The sequence below is a fragment of the Brassica napus genome, chromosome A10 (assembly GCF_020379485.1).
Source record: "Brassica napus cultivar Da-Ae chromosome A10, Da-Ae, whole genome shotgun sequence".
In the NCBI taxonomy this organism is placed as follows: Eukaryota; Viridiplantae; Streptophyta; class Magnoliopsida; order Brassicales; family Brassicaceae; genus Brassica; species Brassica napus.
This window is the reverse complement of record NC_063443.1, coordinates 13,521,755-13,537,098: the sequence shown is the minus strand read 5'-3', so window position 1 is coordinate 13,537,098 and position 15,344 is coordinate 13,521,755. Positions and strand designations below refer to the sequence as shown.

The 15,344-nt window shown below is 31.0% G+C and overlaps 1 protein-coding gene and 2 long non-coding RNA genes across 4 annotated transcripts; all 3 read right to left on the bottom strand.

Moving 5' to 3' along the window:
• Nucleotides 1-1,014: 1,014 nt before the first annotated feature.
• LOC106370433 (DNA repair protein RAD51 homolog 1-like) lies at nt 1,015-4,575 on the bottom strand. 2 transcript variants are annotated; one of them, XM_048743086.1, is made up of 9 exons: nt 4,346-4,575; nt 3,899-4,043; nt 3,708-3,818; nt 3,540-3,631; nt 3,307-3,401; nt 1,915-2,028; nt 1,699-1,828; nt 1,495-1,616; nt 1,015-1,392 (listed from the first exon to the last, which is right to left on the bottom strand). In XM_048743086.1, the coding sequence occupies exons 1-9, from the start codon at nt 4,562-4,564 to the stop codon at nt 1,269-1,271; spliced, it is 1,152 nt and encodes a 383-aa protein (XP_048599043.1). In that variant the 5' UTR covers nt 4,565-4,575; the 3' UTR covers nt 1,015-1,268. The 2 variants fall into 2 exon arrangements, with proteins under 2 accessions (XP_048599043.1, XP_048599044.1); XM_048743087.1 differs by lacking the exons at nt 3,307-3,401; nt 3,540-3,631; nt 3,708-3,818 and adding exons at nt 2,114-2,208; nt 2,347-2,438; nt 2,515-2,625.
• A 6,816-nt stretch (nt 4,576-11,391) lies between these two features.
• LOC125579228 lies at nt 11,392-12,648 on the bottom strand. Its single transcript, XR_007317229.1, has 3 exons — nt 11,719-12,648; nt 11,565-11,645; nt 11,392-11,470 (listed from the first exon to the last, which is right to left on the bottom strand). It is a non-coding gene; the product is annotated as an uncharacterized LOC125579228 (long non-coding RNA).
• Nucleotides 12,649-13,206: 558 nt separating this feature from the next.
• On the bottom strand, nt 13,207-14,508 carry LOC111201313. Its single transcript, XR_007317228.1, has 3 exons — nt 14,154-14,508; nt 13,891-14,032; nt 13,207-13,544 (listed from the first exon to the last, which is right to left on the bottom strand). It is a non-coding gene; the product is annotated as an uncharacterized LOC111201313 (long non-coding RNA).
• Nucleotides 14,509-15,344: the final 836 nt, after the last annotated feature.

The following is a 15,344-nucleotide window of genomic DNA, read 5'->3' as shown; positions in this document are numbered from 1 at the left end:
TTGAACCGGTAAACCCGGTTACTCAGAAAAAATCCAGTTTGGGTTTTATAAAAAACTCAATATTTAAAAACCCGCAAAAAACCGTAAAAACCCGCAAAAACCCATTAAACCCCAGAACCCGATACCGGTTGAACCGCCGGTTGAACCAATAAATAACTTTTACTCTTTTTTAAGTTTTTTAGTTTTTAGATTATGTTTTATATTCTAAGTTTTCAATTAAAAATTTAGATGCTGACAAAAAAAAGGTTAGGTTTTCCCTTTTCAGTTTTATATTTGTAATTTTTAGATTTTGATGAAGATTTTTCACTATGCCACCTAAAAAAATGAAGTGGACGATGATAAAAAAACCAAAATTAGTTGATGTGATTTGATGTTAGTTTATTTCTGTTATTGACAATTTATTACAATGATCTTTTACTTTTAGTTTAATTTGAATTTAAAGTTAATTTATTATTCAAATTAGATATTTAAATATTTGTGAGTTTTATATCTTGATTTTTTAAGATGTCATAACTCTTACTTTGTTACACAAAATTTTAAATAGTCTAAAATATTTTTTTTATATTTTGCATGTCAAATGAAAATAAAAATAGAAAAACTAAAGTTAAGTATTTCTTAGATACTTTTTAAACAAAAAGTATATATATGTCCAAACTATTATTTTATGTTTTAAAAAACATTTAGAAACTATTAGCTTTAGTTTCTATATATTTATTTTCATAGCTAATATATTATTATATAATAAAATTAATTCATTTATTAACCTGCAGTTCACCCGCGGTCGACCCAATGACCCAGCGATCCAGTAAGTCGTCCGGTTCAGTGTCTGGATCGGGTTTAAAAACATTGGGTGTGATGGTAAAAACGGCATGCAAACACTTGTTCTCACCCATTTAAACATCTCACTACAAGGATTACAGATCCCTTTTTTTTTTTTTGTACACTAGTTTTTTTGGGGTTAGTGTGTTCAATAGTACAATTTTTTTTTTTGGTCAAATAAGCTGAGCCAAAAAGGAAGAAAAACAAGAATAGGCTAAACCCTATGTCAAAGTATTGCTTTACACACAAGGTACCAACTTTCAGTACCTGGAAAACCTCTACTTACAAATCTAAAATTTGCTCCCTCGTCACTACTTGTATGCTTACGCAATCTAATTCATGATCCACAGTGACGAGAACCAAAAGGGAAAAAGGGTTCTTCACCTCACAAGTGAAGATGATTACAAAGGACATACAAAGGCAGAGAGAAGAAGCAAGTCAAACACACATCAATCCTTGCAATCTGTTACACCTTCTGTAGATATTTGAAATCTAGCTTCTGCTTCTGGCAAGCATGGCGAGCTTATCACTTTGCATATCCTCTCCTCCCCTCTTCCTTTCCTCATTGCCAGCCTGTATATGTTTTCCTCATCATCATAACCAAATATTTTGCCAATGAACTCTCTCTATGAATTAAAAAAGAAACATTGTTTGAATTTTGCAAACGTTACAGACCTTGTTGTGGTTGCATGAGCCATGATATTCCCACCAATCGGCTTAAACTGTGGCCCAGCAAAAAGAGCAGAACCATCTACTTGCGCAACTACTTGGTTTGTTATAACCACAGCCACACCAAACTAGAGCGCCATTTAACAAGAGAGCATGTTTCAGGATAGGAACTTGCGAAAGGACACAGTTAAAACTACTGAATGGTCTCACCTCATCTGCTAATTTCTGCAGACTTCTCAAGAACTTTGCAAGATGCATTTGTCTGGCCGAAAGCTCTGCCCTTCCTGAGAAATCTGTTCTGTAGAGAGCGGTGGCACTATCCACAATCATGAGAGCAAATCTGTTACATCACAACTTTCACAGTTAGCACTCTCATCTCATCATGAACAAACTGGAATTGAACACCAAAAAAGAAACTCAACGCACCTTGTTTCAACCATCATTGACGCTGCTTCAAGCAAAAGCCTTGACTGATGATCAGTGTTGTACGCCCTCGCATAGGCAACGTTTTCCAGTACATCAGCTCCATTTAATCCAAACCTGCATCATTTTAATTGACTTCTTAGAAAAATTACGATCTCAAGAACCCTATCGTGCCCTCATATGTGTTACAAGGACAGCATACCTGTCAGCTATCTGCAAAAGTCTCTGTGGCCTGAATGTTCCCTCGGCATCAATGTACATTGCCTTCCCCTCTCCACCTCCTTGATCCATGGGAAGCTAGTCATTTTAAAACCAGAACCTCAATGTGAATATCTTTCTCAGTTTTACAAAAATGTACTAAGGGATTCAAGATAACTGATTCCAACAAGACAAGCAACAATAGCAGAGTGGTGAACTGAGGAAAATAGTTCTTACTTGACAAGTTACACACAGTGTATGGCACAGCTGAGTCTTTCCTGAGCGGAACTCGCCATATAACTCGGTGATAGATCCGGTTTCAATTCCACCTGTTGAAAATCTAGACAAAGTAAGATCACAATACAAAATAAACTTCTAAGATGCACCAAAAATTTCATAACGAACCTTCAAGAACTTTGTCAAGCTCCCTTGACCCAGAGGTAATCTGAATGATCTCCTGTCTCTGAGCATGGAGCTGGCTAGCACTAGTGAAACCCAAAGGAACCAGCTTTGAAGCTGTCACACAGAGAAACAAATATAAGAAAATGCATAATCTCTGTATATAACAAAGAAGGATCTTTCAATATGACATGCCTGCTTCTACGATTTTGTCAACCTTAGCATCACTGATTCCTTTAATCTGCAAGAGATCCTTCCTTATATGGTGCTCCCGAATCGAACAAATGCGAGATTTTGTTAAACGTAAGGAAACGATCAAGGAGATCACAGCTTCAGAAAGCTCAGATTCGTAGAATTAGAAGATGAAATGAAGAATTGGAGAAGAATAATAATTTGAAGAAGATGGAGAGAGAGAGAGAGAGAAAGGGGTTTTTAATGATGAAGAGAGAGAGAAAATGAGGAGGAGGAGGAGGAAGGAGAAGATGAGATGAGACAGATGTTTTCTTTGTTTCGGTGGAAGGAAGGAAGGAGAAGATTGGATCGAGAACACAACAATGAGGAGAAAGGAAGACGACGAAACACACCACAATTTCTATTTTATTTATTGTTTTTGGGATTTGCAAAATAAAATAAAATAAAAATAAATAAATAGTCCCGTGACAGTGTTGTACGCCCTCGCATAGGCAACGTTTTCCAGTACATCAGCTCCATTTAATCCAAACCTGCATCATTTTAGTTGATTTCTTAGAATCTCAAAATCCCCATCGTGCTGTCACGAGTGTTACAAGGACGGCATACCTGTCGGCTATCTGCAAAAGTCTCTGCGGCCTGAATGTTCCCTCGGCATCAATGTACATTGCCTTCCCCTCTCCACCTCCTTGATCCATGGGAAGCTAGTCATTTTAAAACCAGAACCTCAATGTGAATATCTTTCTGAGTTTTCCAAAAATGTACTAAGGGATTCAAGATAACTGATTACTACAAGACAAGCAACAATAGCAGAGTGGTGAACTGAAGAAAATAGTTCTTACTTGACAAGTTACACACAGCGTATGGCACAGCTGAGTCTTTCCTGAGCGGAACTCGCCATATAACTCGGTGATGGATCCGGTTTCAATTCCACCTGTTGAAAATCCAGACAAAAATTAAGATCACAATACAAAATGACCTTTTAAAATGCGTCAAAAGTCAGAACCAACCTTCAAGAACTTTGTCAAGCTCCCGTGATCCAGAGGTAATTTGAATAATCTCCTGTCTCTGAGCATGGAGCTGACTAGCACTAGTGAAACCCAAAGGAACCAGCTTTGAAGCTGTCACACAGAGAAACAAATATAAGAAAATGCATATAATCTCTGTATATAACAAAGAAGGATCTTTCAATATGACATGCCTGCTTCTACGATTTTGTCAACCTTAGCATCACTGATTCCTTTAATCTGCAAGAGATCCTTCCTTGGAGTATATGCAACACCTTCAACAGTGCAGAGACCAGCATCCCTAAGCTTCTTTACATCAACAGAAGCTATACCTGCCGCCTGAAGATTGAAGAATCAAAGAGATGAAACCGTGTATAACCAAATGATTACAACCAGAAGAACCCAAAAAACACTGATTCATCTCCATCCATCTTATGAACAAAAGAACTCTAAAGTTGTCAACTTTATCTGAATCCAACAAAAACCCTAAATGTGTTTCACTCTACAACGCTGTAGCAAATCCCAATTCTCCTCAGAACGAACAAAAAAGGAGAGATCTTTAGTTAAACTAACGCGAACCCAGTTCAATTAACGCAAGATCCGATGCATCGAGAAGGTAAATAGCTCTGGAGAAACTGTACCTGAAGCTGTTCGACGGGGAAAGGGCCGTGCTGGATCTCTTCGTCGTCTTGTTGCTGAACAGCATTCTGGGTTCTACGCTGCTCCATTGTCGTCATTTCTCTCAATCGGAATAAGATTCCAGTGAAAGCGAGAAAGCAAAATTGAGACTTTGCGAGTGGAGGGAAATGGCGAGACTTCTCTGAAACGAATTGAAAGAGGGCGACAGTCACTGCTAACATTTAACAAGACGAAGAAGAGGTAAAGGCTTCTCTAGCAAGTCTCAATTACGTTGTGGTCCAGTTGTCCTTATTGGGTCTTACTCGCTACAAGCCCATATCTCTTTAAGCCCGAACTCGCGTGACCCATGACTTAATCTGTTACTTAAAAACAAACAATTAAATTGCCAAAAATATACTCCATCTCGGTTCGTAATCAAATATTATTAAAACAAAAACAATTGTAATAAATACATTCACACTATGATAAACACGTGGCAGTTTCACAATGATTTGATAATAAGTATGCTAACGCGTTTACACTATATTTATAAATGTGTTTACACTATATATTTGCATTTTTTATAATGTGAAACTTAGATACATAGTTCTAATAAAACTTTGGATTTTTCAGTTCGAATAAATATAGATAACGAATCAAAAGCCAAACTATACATATATATATATATATATGTATTATTTTTATTGTTTATGGATAAAGTTGAGCAAAATATTCATAAATTTTGATTCGATTCATTATCCGTTTTGATTTAAACAAAAAAAATCTGGATATCCATAACTCTACGAAACAAATCAAATACTAAAATACAATATCCAAAAAAAAAATAAGCAAATCACAAATACCAATATTTTTAGGAACAAATATCTAATTCGATCTGTTATATGCATATATATACATATATGTAAATAATTATATATATACGTAATATATATTATACTCTATATCAATTTTACAATATTTTATGAAATTAAATTTATTATATTAGGTACTAGAATTTAAAAAGTTAAATAATGTTTTATTTTAGTAATAAAATTTTATTATTAAAATTTTCAATTATTTTTAAAATTTTATTTTATTTATGGATCAAATCAGATATTCTTTAAAATTCTAAAATATTTCGGATATCCGAGTCACCGAATATCTAGGTGGCTAAAGATCGAATCAACACGAATGCTTCCAAATACCCAGATTTCGATCTGTATCAGCCCCTATTTACGGATATAATTTTATTTTCTTTATATGTAAAAAATGACTAATGTCAAGGACTTTTTTATCTTAAATTAATTTTAATTTTATCTTTCATGTATTATTTTGAACAAAAATGTCATTTAATATTAATTAACAATATCTTTATATATTTGTCAACTATTTTTATATACTTTTACATACACATACATGTACACCTTGATGTGAGCACCTTGTAAATAAGTATTCACCACAACTGAAGTATCTAATTTTTTTGAAAGCTGAAATTTTTTTTTCTTAATGCTTCTTTCACTAGACCAAATTGTAGTGTAATGATTTGTTTTATAAGTTTTTTTTTCTTTTTCTTAAACTATTATCTGTTTAGAAACTATAGTATGAAACTATTGGTTCGACATGAAAATAAACAAATAATATTAATTTTCTGTTTTTACCGAAAAAAAGACAAAAAATCAAATATTTTAACCGAATAAACTAAAATGTCAATTAATTTAAAATAATGGTCATATTTTAGAAGATTAAAAACCAAAAAAAATAATGGTCATATTAATTAATGGTCATATTTTAGAAGATTAAAAACTTAAAACCGAACCAATATCCAAATTAAACAAATTTAATGTTTTTTTATTAAAAATAATGAATCTAATAATCACATCTCGCGCAAAGCACGAGTTGTTACCTAGTATTAATTAAGCTTACTCTACTGTGGTATACTATGAGTCTATGACTTATGTCAATATTTTTTCAAACAGTTTTTAGTTTTTCATTAGGGGTATGAAAATCCGCATTTTTCACGTGTATTAACTTATATGCATTTTAACAATTTTCGTCATTCTCATTCTTACACAAAGTTTGGAACATCATCACTACAATACTCTAGCATGTTTGATTTTTTGTTTTATAATTTTCTTTCCTTTTTCTTAAACTATTATCTGTTTAGAAACTATAGTATGAAACTATTGGTTTGACATTGAAGTAAACAAATAATATTAATTTTTGATTTTTACCGGAAAAAACCAAAAAATCAAATATTTTAACCGAATAAACTAAAATTAATATTAATTTAAAATAATGGCCATATTTTAGAAGATTAAAAACCAAAAAAAAAAATTAAAACCGAACCAATATCCAAATTAAACAAATTTAATGTTTTTTTATTAAAAATAATGAATCTAATAATCACATCCCGCGCAAGGCACGAGTTATTACCTAATATTAATTAAGCTTACTCTACTGTGGTATACTATGAGTCTATGACTTATGTCAATATTTTTTCAAACAGTTTTTAGTTTTTCATTAGGGATATAAAAGTCCGCATTTTTCACGTGTATTAACTTATATGCATTTTAACAATTTTCGTCATTCTCATTCTTACACAAAGTTTGAAACATCATCACTACAATACTCTAGCATGCATTAGATTATCCTGATTTCATAACTTCTTAGTTTTCTTTTTGATTGATGTTCATCTTATTTTTGTCTAAATTTGCATTCAAAAAATGTAATAAATTCTACAACTACTACAAGAATGCAAAATACTCAGGTAAAAGCAGAAGAAAAATGCAATAAATTCAAAAGAAACTAAGTAGGTATTGAATATTGATATATGAGTAACCAAACTAACACATATATGAAAATATATATGCTGCATGCAAAAAAGTTTCTTAGTGATTCGAAACTCCAATATACAATCTTCATATTCTCTTGCTATAATATATACACTAGACTTTGACCCGCGCGCCCGCGCGGGTGTATTTTTCAAAAATATGTTACTGTTTGTTTTTCATGTCACTATTAGGATTGTGCAAAAAACCTGAATCCAAAAAACCGATCCGATCCCGATCTAAAAAAGTAGTATCAAATCTGAACCGAAATTGATTAAATATCTGAATTATTCAAAATTTTAGTATTTAGAGAACTGAAACCGAATCTGATCCAAACTAAAATATTTCGGGTATCCGAATATATCCGAAATAGATTTATATACTTATATATATTAATTGTTTATAGATTTAATGTATATAAAAACATCCAGAATATAAAAGATACTTTTAAGTTGGTTTAAATACTTGAAAATATATACAAATTGTCAAAAGTAAACATCTAAAATCGTTAAAGTATACTCAAAATACTAAAAATACTTAAAATAATAATTAATTCTCTATCTAAATATTTAAACCAAACCAATTTATATGTTAAGTTTAGGTATCCTGACAGGTGTTATTCAAATTTATATGTAATATATTATTTTATTTATAGATTTTGAGAAATTTAAAGTATATAATGAATTTTAAAATTTTAAAAATCATTTAAATGAGTTATCTGAATCTGAACCTAATCTGCAAAGATTCAAACCGAACCCGAATCAAAATTTAGAATTATCCAAATGGGACTAAAGTCTTTGACCCCAAAAATCTGAAATCCAAAGAGACCCGACCGAACCGAATGAGTATCGTAACACCCATCCCTAGTCACTATTATATATCATATATGTATCCTCATATAATTAATCGTATTTTATACATATCATCATATAAGTAATCATATAATTAATAATATTTTAAATATATCATCACATAAATAATCATATAAATTATACTTTTAAAACTTAATGTGAAATATAAAAACCATTATTTAAGATGGTGTTTGAAATTGAGCTTTGTATTATATTTTTCTTATATATATTGAAAACATTTTTTTGATAATGGTTGTTGGAAAACATTTTAGTAAAAATCAATTTTTGAATATATGTATATTTTTGAATCAATTTTTGATTTAAAATATGTATATAAAATTTATTTTAGACAAAAGATGTTTTAGGTTATTAGATTAGACCATTTTCGTATATTTTAAAGATAGTCTAAATATATAGTTTCTCGTAATATAATAGAATTCACATAAGCCCATTAATACTTTTTTTAATATACTGCTATTCCAAACAATATTATATATATTTTTAAAAATGTTATTTATGCTTCTAAATAATTTTCAAAAGTACTTATATTTTAATAAGATAAATATTATTTTATTTGTTCGTGCAGATTATTGTAAATAATTATGAAGGCATCCGACAAGTTTTAAGGAAATCATGAGATAAGAGAGCCAAAAAATATCTACCTTGGAGAACAAAAAACGTGAGAAGAAAGTTTAGGATGAAATAATTAGGTAATATTCTGTTGCTAAGATCTGTTGCTAAGATTGCACGAGAGATTCTTGCTATTAACCTTGCGATTTTTACATAGACATGTTAGTTAGCTAATTATTGTGTCCATATCTAAAATTTCTATTTTATGAGCGTGTTTTTCAAAATTGTATGGTTAACTAAACCAGTTGGTTTAGGAGACAAACGGGCCAAGAACCAAAATTGTAATTCCATTCATTTCGATTTGGTTCATGCTTTATTCATGTTTCCAAACAATTTGATTTAAATTGCTATACTTGTTTCCAAACAACTCTAATGTGTACTTCAGTTTTAATAATATAGATATAATCTACAAAGAAAATGATAGGTTTATGATATATATTGCGGTTGGAAAAACCATACATTAACTCATATATGATTTTTTTTTATCTTTTGAGAAAACGATACTTTAGATTTTGATCCGCGCGGGTGCGCGGGTGTATTACAAAACATAAATAAAACAACCATCGGCAGAACATACTCCACATATAAAGAGTAATTAAAAAGTAACACAACAATCATCAAATATATATTTTATTATAGCAATAATCTGCATGAAATCTTTAACTCCGAAGTCAACGACAGCAATTGTCCATGACACAACAACAGCATATGAGAAACCAACTGCAAATAGACAAGACCAGCTTAGATTAACTTGTGAGCCTTTTTGTTTCTTTGCGATTATTATTATGTTGAGAATATGAGAGATTGAAATAACTAAAATATGAACACTCTTTTTAACATAAAAAATAAGCTGAATAATTTTTCAAAAAAACATTGTCTGAGTACTGTATAAATATTTTGCAAAATATTAACGTATGACTAGAACCACTTATTAGTCTACAAAATAAAATTCTTTTTTTTTTGAATGAATGTAAATACAAAATAAAATTCAAAGGGTTTTGTTAAGTTTTTAAATATATGAAGAACATTGTCTTTAATTAGTAAAATGAACAAATATAAATATGTACCATCTTGCAAAAAGCCCATCATCACCCTTGGACTTCGTCTCCACTGATGATACCGGAGGATCACCAACCACAGCATCTCTGGTCGGATAACCAATCGGCGGTGGACTTGTGTATGGTCCCTGTGAAGGTTTTTCCACTACGGCTAATAATGATTATTAGGTTATATAACGAATTGGTGTTGATGGAATAACGGTTTGATATACGGATATGGATATCAACCAATCTCGGATTAAAAAGAATTAAATGAAGAATTAGGAAGATGATTACCTGAAGATTGATTCATCCTAACTCGATGATAAGTGGAGAGCTGAGGATTATGTAGAGAGAGAGAGAGTGTTGTGGTTTTAATTTAAACGAGACGAATATTAAGAAGTCTTATGAACTACATACTTGTCAATGGTTGGTGGTATATATATATATATATATAGCTCGAGTTTATGAAGTTTCGGATAAGAAAAGCATGTATAGACTTGTATTATAATAAAATATATCCAACATTTTCTAAGATATATATAAAATATATTATTCCAAATTGGCAATTGAAACTGTGAAATAAAATATCAGTTGAGAATTAGAAATTAGAAATCAAGTTATTTTTGGTACAATATCTAACTAAATCTCTTATAAAGTTTCTTACTAGACCAAAAAAAGGAAAACAAGTTGAATTCAAAATGCCAAGGTGTCTTAGAGTTGACCATATATGTTTTTCATGAGTAGATATTCATTTTGGGTTTATCTTTATAATTTGACCAAAGATATTTTTTTTTTGGTAAAAAGAAACTAAGTAGTATTGAATATTGATATATGAGTAACAAAACTAACAACTATATGAAAATTTATATGCTGCATGCAAAAAAAAATTCTTAGTGATTTGATTTGCTAATATATACATATAATCTACAAAGAAAATGATAGGTTTATAATATATATATGCAGTTGGAAAAATCACACATTAACACATATGATTTTTATTTTATCGTTTGATATAAGGATACACTAGATTTTGACCCGCGTACCCGTGCGGGTATATTTTTAAAAAATATGTTGCTATTTGTTTTTATATCACTATTTAGGATTGAGCAAAAAAACTCGAATCTGAAGAAACAAACTGATTCTGATCCAAAAAATAGTACTAAACTCGAATCAAAATTAAGAATCACCTAATTTTTGAGCTACAATGGTAGTTTCTTAATTTGGATTTCTTAAAAAAAAATTACATTTTTTTATTAAAGATAAAATTTATTTATGAAATAAAACATAATAAAAATAGTACTAAACTCGAATCAAAATTAAGAATCACCTAATTTTTGAGCTACAATGGTAGTTTCTTAATTTGGATTTCTTAAAAAAAATTACATTTTTTTATTAAAGATAAAATTTATTTATGAAATAAAACATAATAAAAATAATATTTTAAACATACATTTTAAAATTAAAACAAAGAAATTTGAGTGAGATAACGTTGAGAAAAATGAACAAAAAAACTGTGTAGATTAGAGAAAAGAGGAAAACATTTCCTTGACAGGGTTTGGATCCATGAATTCCAGAGCCAATTTGTGAACTTCCATAGGCCAAATTGCACTGAACATAACCATCTGACGAAATATAAGACATATTAAAAAAAAAAAACTTTCATTAAAATGTGGCAGGAAGAAATCAAACAACATGAGTTGTTGGTTCTTCAACCACTTGCCTTTATTCGTCTTGCTGAGTATAAACCGGACTGGTTCCTCGAAACCCATATCAAGCATTCGATCTGCTTCATCCAATACCTGTCACATAGGAAGAACAATGCAACTTATATAAATCCTAAGGGTCTATGTCAAAGATCATGATCAAAGAGAAGATGTTATGTTGCTTGCTAACCACAAAGGAAACATCAGAGAGACGAAGCTCATTAGAGTCAATCAGATCTCTCAAACGACCTGGTGTACCAATGACAATATCCTAAACACACAATATTAAACCGTCATTTGATTGATTATTAGCCAACACAAGACAGTGTAAAGAAGAATCTTACAACACCGTCAATAGGAAGCAATACACGTTTGTTCTCCTACTACCGTCGTAAGTCAACATGAACAAATTAGAAGATGATCTAGCGAGATTTCAGATCACGTTACACGACACTCTTAACTTCCTGTCAACTTGAACAGATCAGAAGACCAAACCTTTACAATTGTCGATCAAAGACCAAACCTTTAAAATTACCCACAAAACTAACAAACCGTAATCGTAACTCAAGATATTGAAATGACAAGGTTGAAATAGAAATGAAAAGGATGAGGTGAAGTTAAATAGTTGGGAACTTATCTTCAAATTGAAGAGATCGTGAGCGAGACGGAGGAGACGTCGTCAACACCGACAGAGTCGTCGTCCGTCGTGGCTTTGGGTACTTCTTCTGACGGAGAAGATGAGGCAAGTGGGACGAGACTCCGTGAGGACCAAGAGAGTCGTCCTCGGTTTCGATCCTCGGTTTCGACAGAGAAGTCGGAGGAGACGTCGTCGATTTGCGATGAATCGGTGATGAAACAAAATAAAGAAAGAAAAGGGAAAAAAAATAGGTCCAGTGCTTTGCTGACACATGGTTGGAAACCTCCCTAAAAATCGATCACAAAAAACCTAAGCTAAGGATCGATTATTCTCCTTTTAATTAATTTTGATTTAATTAAATCATTACTTTTGTTTAAAACCCCTATTAAGGATACCGATATTCATGGTCTAAGCTTACTCTACTGTGGTATACTATGAGTCTATGACTTATGTCAATATTTTTTCAAACAGTTTTTAGTTTTTCATTAGGGGTATAAAAGTTCGCATTTGCACGTGTATTAACTTATATGCATTTTAACAATTTTCGTCATTTTCATTCTTACAGAAAGTTTGAAACATCATCACTACAATACTCTAGCATGCATTAGATTATCCTGATTTCATAACTTCTTAGTTTTCTTTTTGATTGATGTTCATCTTATTTTTGTCTAAATTTGCATTAAAAAAATGTAATAAATTCTACAACTACTACAAGAATGCAAAATACTCAGGTAAAAGCAGAAGAAACGGGGGATGGGGCCGGGGGAGGGGGTTAAAAGAAACTAAGTAGGTATTAAACATTGATATATGAGTAACAAAACTAACACCTATATGAAAATATATATATGCTGCATGCAAAAAAGTTTCTTAGTGATTCGATACTCCAATATACAATATTCATATTCTCTTGCTAATATATACATATAATCTACAAATAAAATGATAGGTTTATAATATATATTGCGGTTGGAAAAACCATACATTAACTCATATATGATTTTTTTATCTTTTGATATAAGGATACTTTAGATTTTGACCCGCGCACTTGCGCGGATGTATTTTTCAAAAATATCTTACTATTTGTTTTTATATCATTATTTATGATTGAGCAAAAAGCGCGAATCCGAAGAACTGAACTGATTCCGATCAAAAAAATAGTACTAAACTTGAATCAAAATTAATTAATTATCTGAATTATTCAAAATTTTAGTATTTAGATAACTGAAACCTAATCTGATCCGAACCAAAATATTTCAAGTATCTGAATGTATCCAAAATCGATTTATATAATTATATATATTAATTCGATCACTTTAATATATATCATGACCTTTAATTTTATATTGCAAAACATAAATAAAATAACCATCGGCAGAACATATTCCACATATAAAGAGTAATTAAAAAGTAACACAACAATCATCAAATATATATTTTATTATAGCAATAATCTGCATGAAATCTTTAACTCCCAAGTCTCAGCTACAACAACACCAATCGTCCAGGACAACACAACAGCATATGAGAACCCAACTGCCAATAGACAAGACCAGCTTAGATTAACTTGTGAGTTTTTTTTTCTTTTGTGATTATTATTATGTTGAGAATATGAGAGATTGAAATAACTAAAATATGAACACTCTTTTTTACATAAAAAATAAGCTGAATATTTTTTTCAAAAAAAAATTGTTCGAGTAATGTATAAATATTTGGCAAAAGATTAACGTATGACTAGAAGCACTTATTAGTCTACAAAATAAAACTCTTTTTTTTTGAATGAGTAAATACAAAATAAAATTCAAAGGGTTTTGTTAAGTTTATAAATATATATGAAGAAGGTTTTCTTTAATTAGTTAAACGAACAAAGATAAATATGTACCATCTTGCAAAAATCCCATCATCACCCTTGGACTTCGTCTCCACTGACGATACCCGAGGATCACCAACCACAGCATCTCTGGTCGGATAACCAATCGGCGGTGGACTCGTGTACGGCCCCTGTGAAGGTTTTTCCACTACGGCTAATAATGATTATTAGGTTATATAATGATTTGCGTTAATGGAATAACGGTTGGATATACGGCTATGGATATCGATCGATCTCAGATTAAAAAGAATTAAATGAAGAATTAGGAAGATTACCTGAAGGTTGATTCATTCTAACTCAATGATAAGTTGGGAGCTGAGGATTATGTAGAGGAGAGAGTGTTGTGGTTTTAATTTAAACGAGACGAATATTAAAAAGTCTTATGAACTACATACTTGTCAATGGTTGGTGGTGTATATATATATAAATAGCTAGAGTTTCTGAAGTTCCAGATAAGAAAAGCAGGTATAGACTTGTATTATTTAAAATATATCCAACATTTTCTAAGATATATATAAAATATATTATTCCAAATTGGCAATTGAAACTGTGAAATAAAATATCAGTTGAGAATTAGAAGTTAGAAATCAAGTTATTTTTGGTACAATATCTAACTAAATCTCTTATAAAGTTTCTTCCTAGACCAAAAAAGGAAAACAAGTTGAATTCAAAAAGCCAAGGTGACTTAGAGAGGTAGAGTTGACCATATAGGATTTTCATGAGTAGATATTCATTTTGGGTTTTATCTTTATAATTTGACCGTAGATATTTTCTTTTTTGGTAAAACCGTAAAGATTTGATTATCGGTTTTCAATTTTTTACAGAAAAACACTGAAGACTAGAAAGAGAGAAATGAAAAACAACTAAACAAACACTCTAGCTAATCTAAGCATGGATTAATACAACAAGAAGAGCAACAAACTAAGGGAACATCAAACTCGGTACAAAATGCTTGCCACAAAAAAGAGAGCCAGAAGTTAAACTGAGATCATGTACCTGGTAGAAATTGGCTTGCCCGATGAACATATCTAAAAGATTGAGCTCACCAAGAACAGCTTGCAAAAGACCTCATAATATGCATCCACATGGACAGAGAGCAAGACCTAAGACCAGCATGTAACACCTTCAATCAAGATTAAGGCAAAGATAATTAGTTTGGCATGCACCAATCAAACAAGAACATGCACGAGGAACTAAAGAACTCTAACCAGATCGAAGATATTACTATACACTCTTAAACATTCGACCAGAGGTTCCAAGATTAGATTTAAAATCCAAAGATCAAAATTATTATCTTATTATTTTATCGATTTGTGTCAAATTTTGAACCGGTCCAAGTTGGGACCAGAGAAATTTATTAATTTATAGAGATTATTAATTTATCGAGTATTAATTTATAGAGGTTCTATTGTATATATACGTTGTTCTGCTCAGTTATTTTAGATGAATATAGCGTATGTATCCCT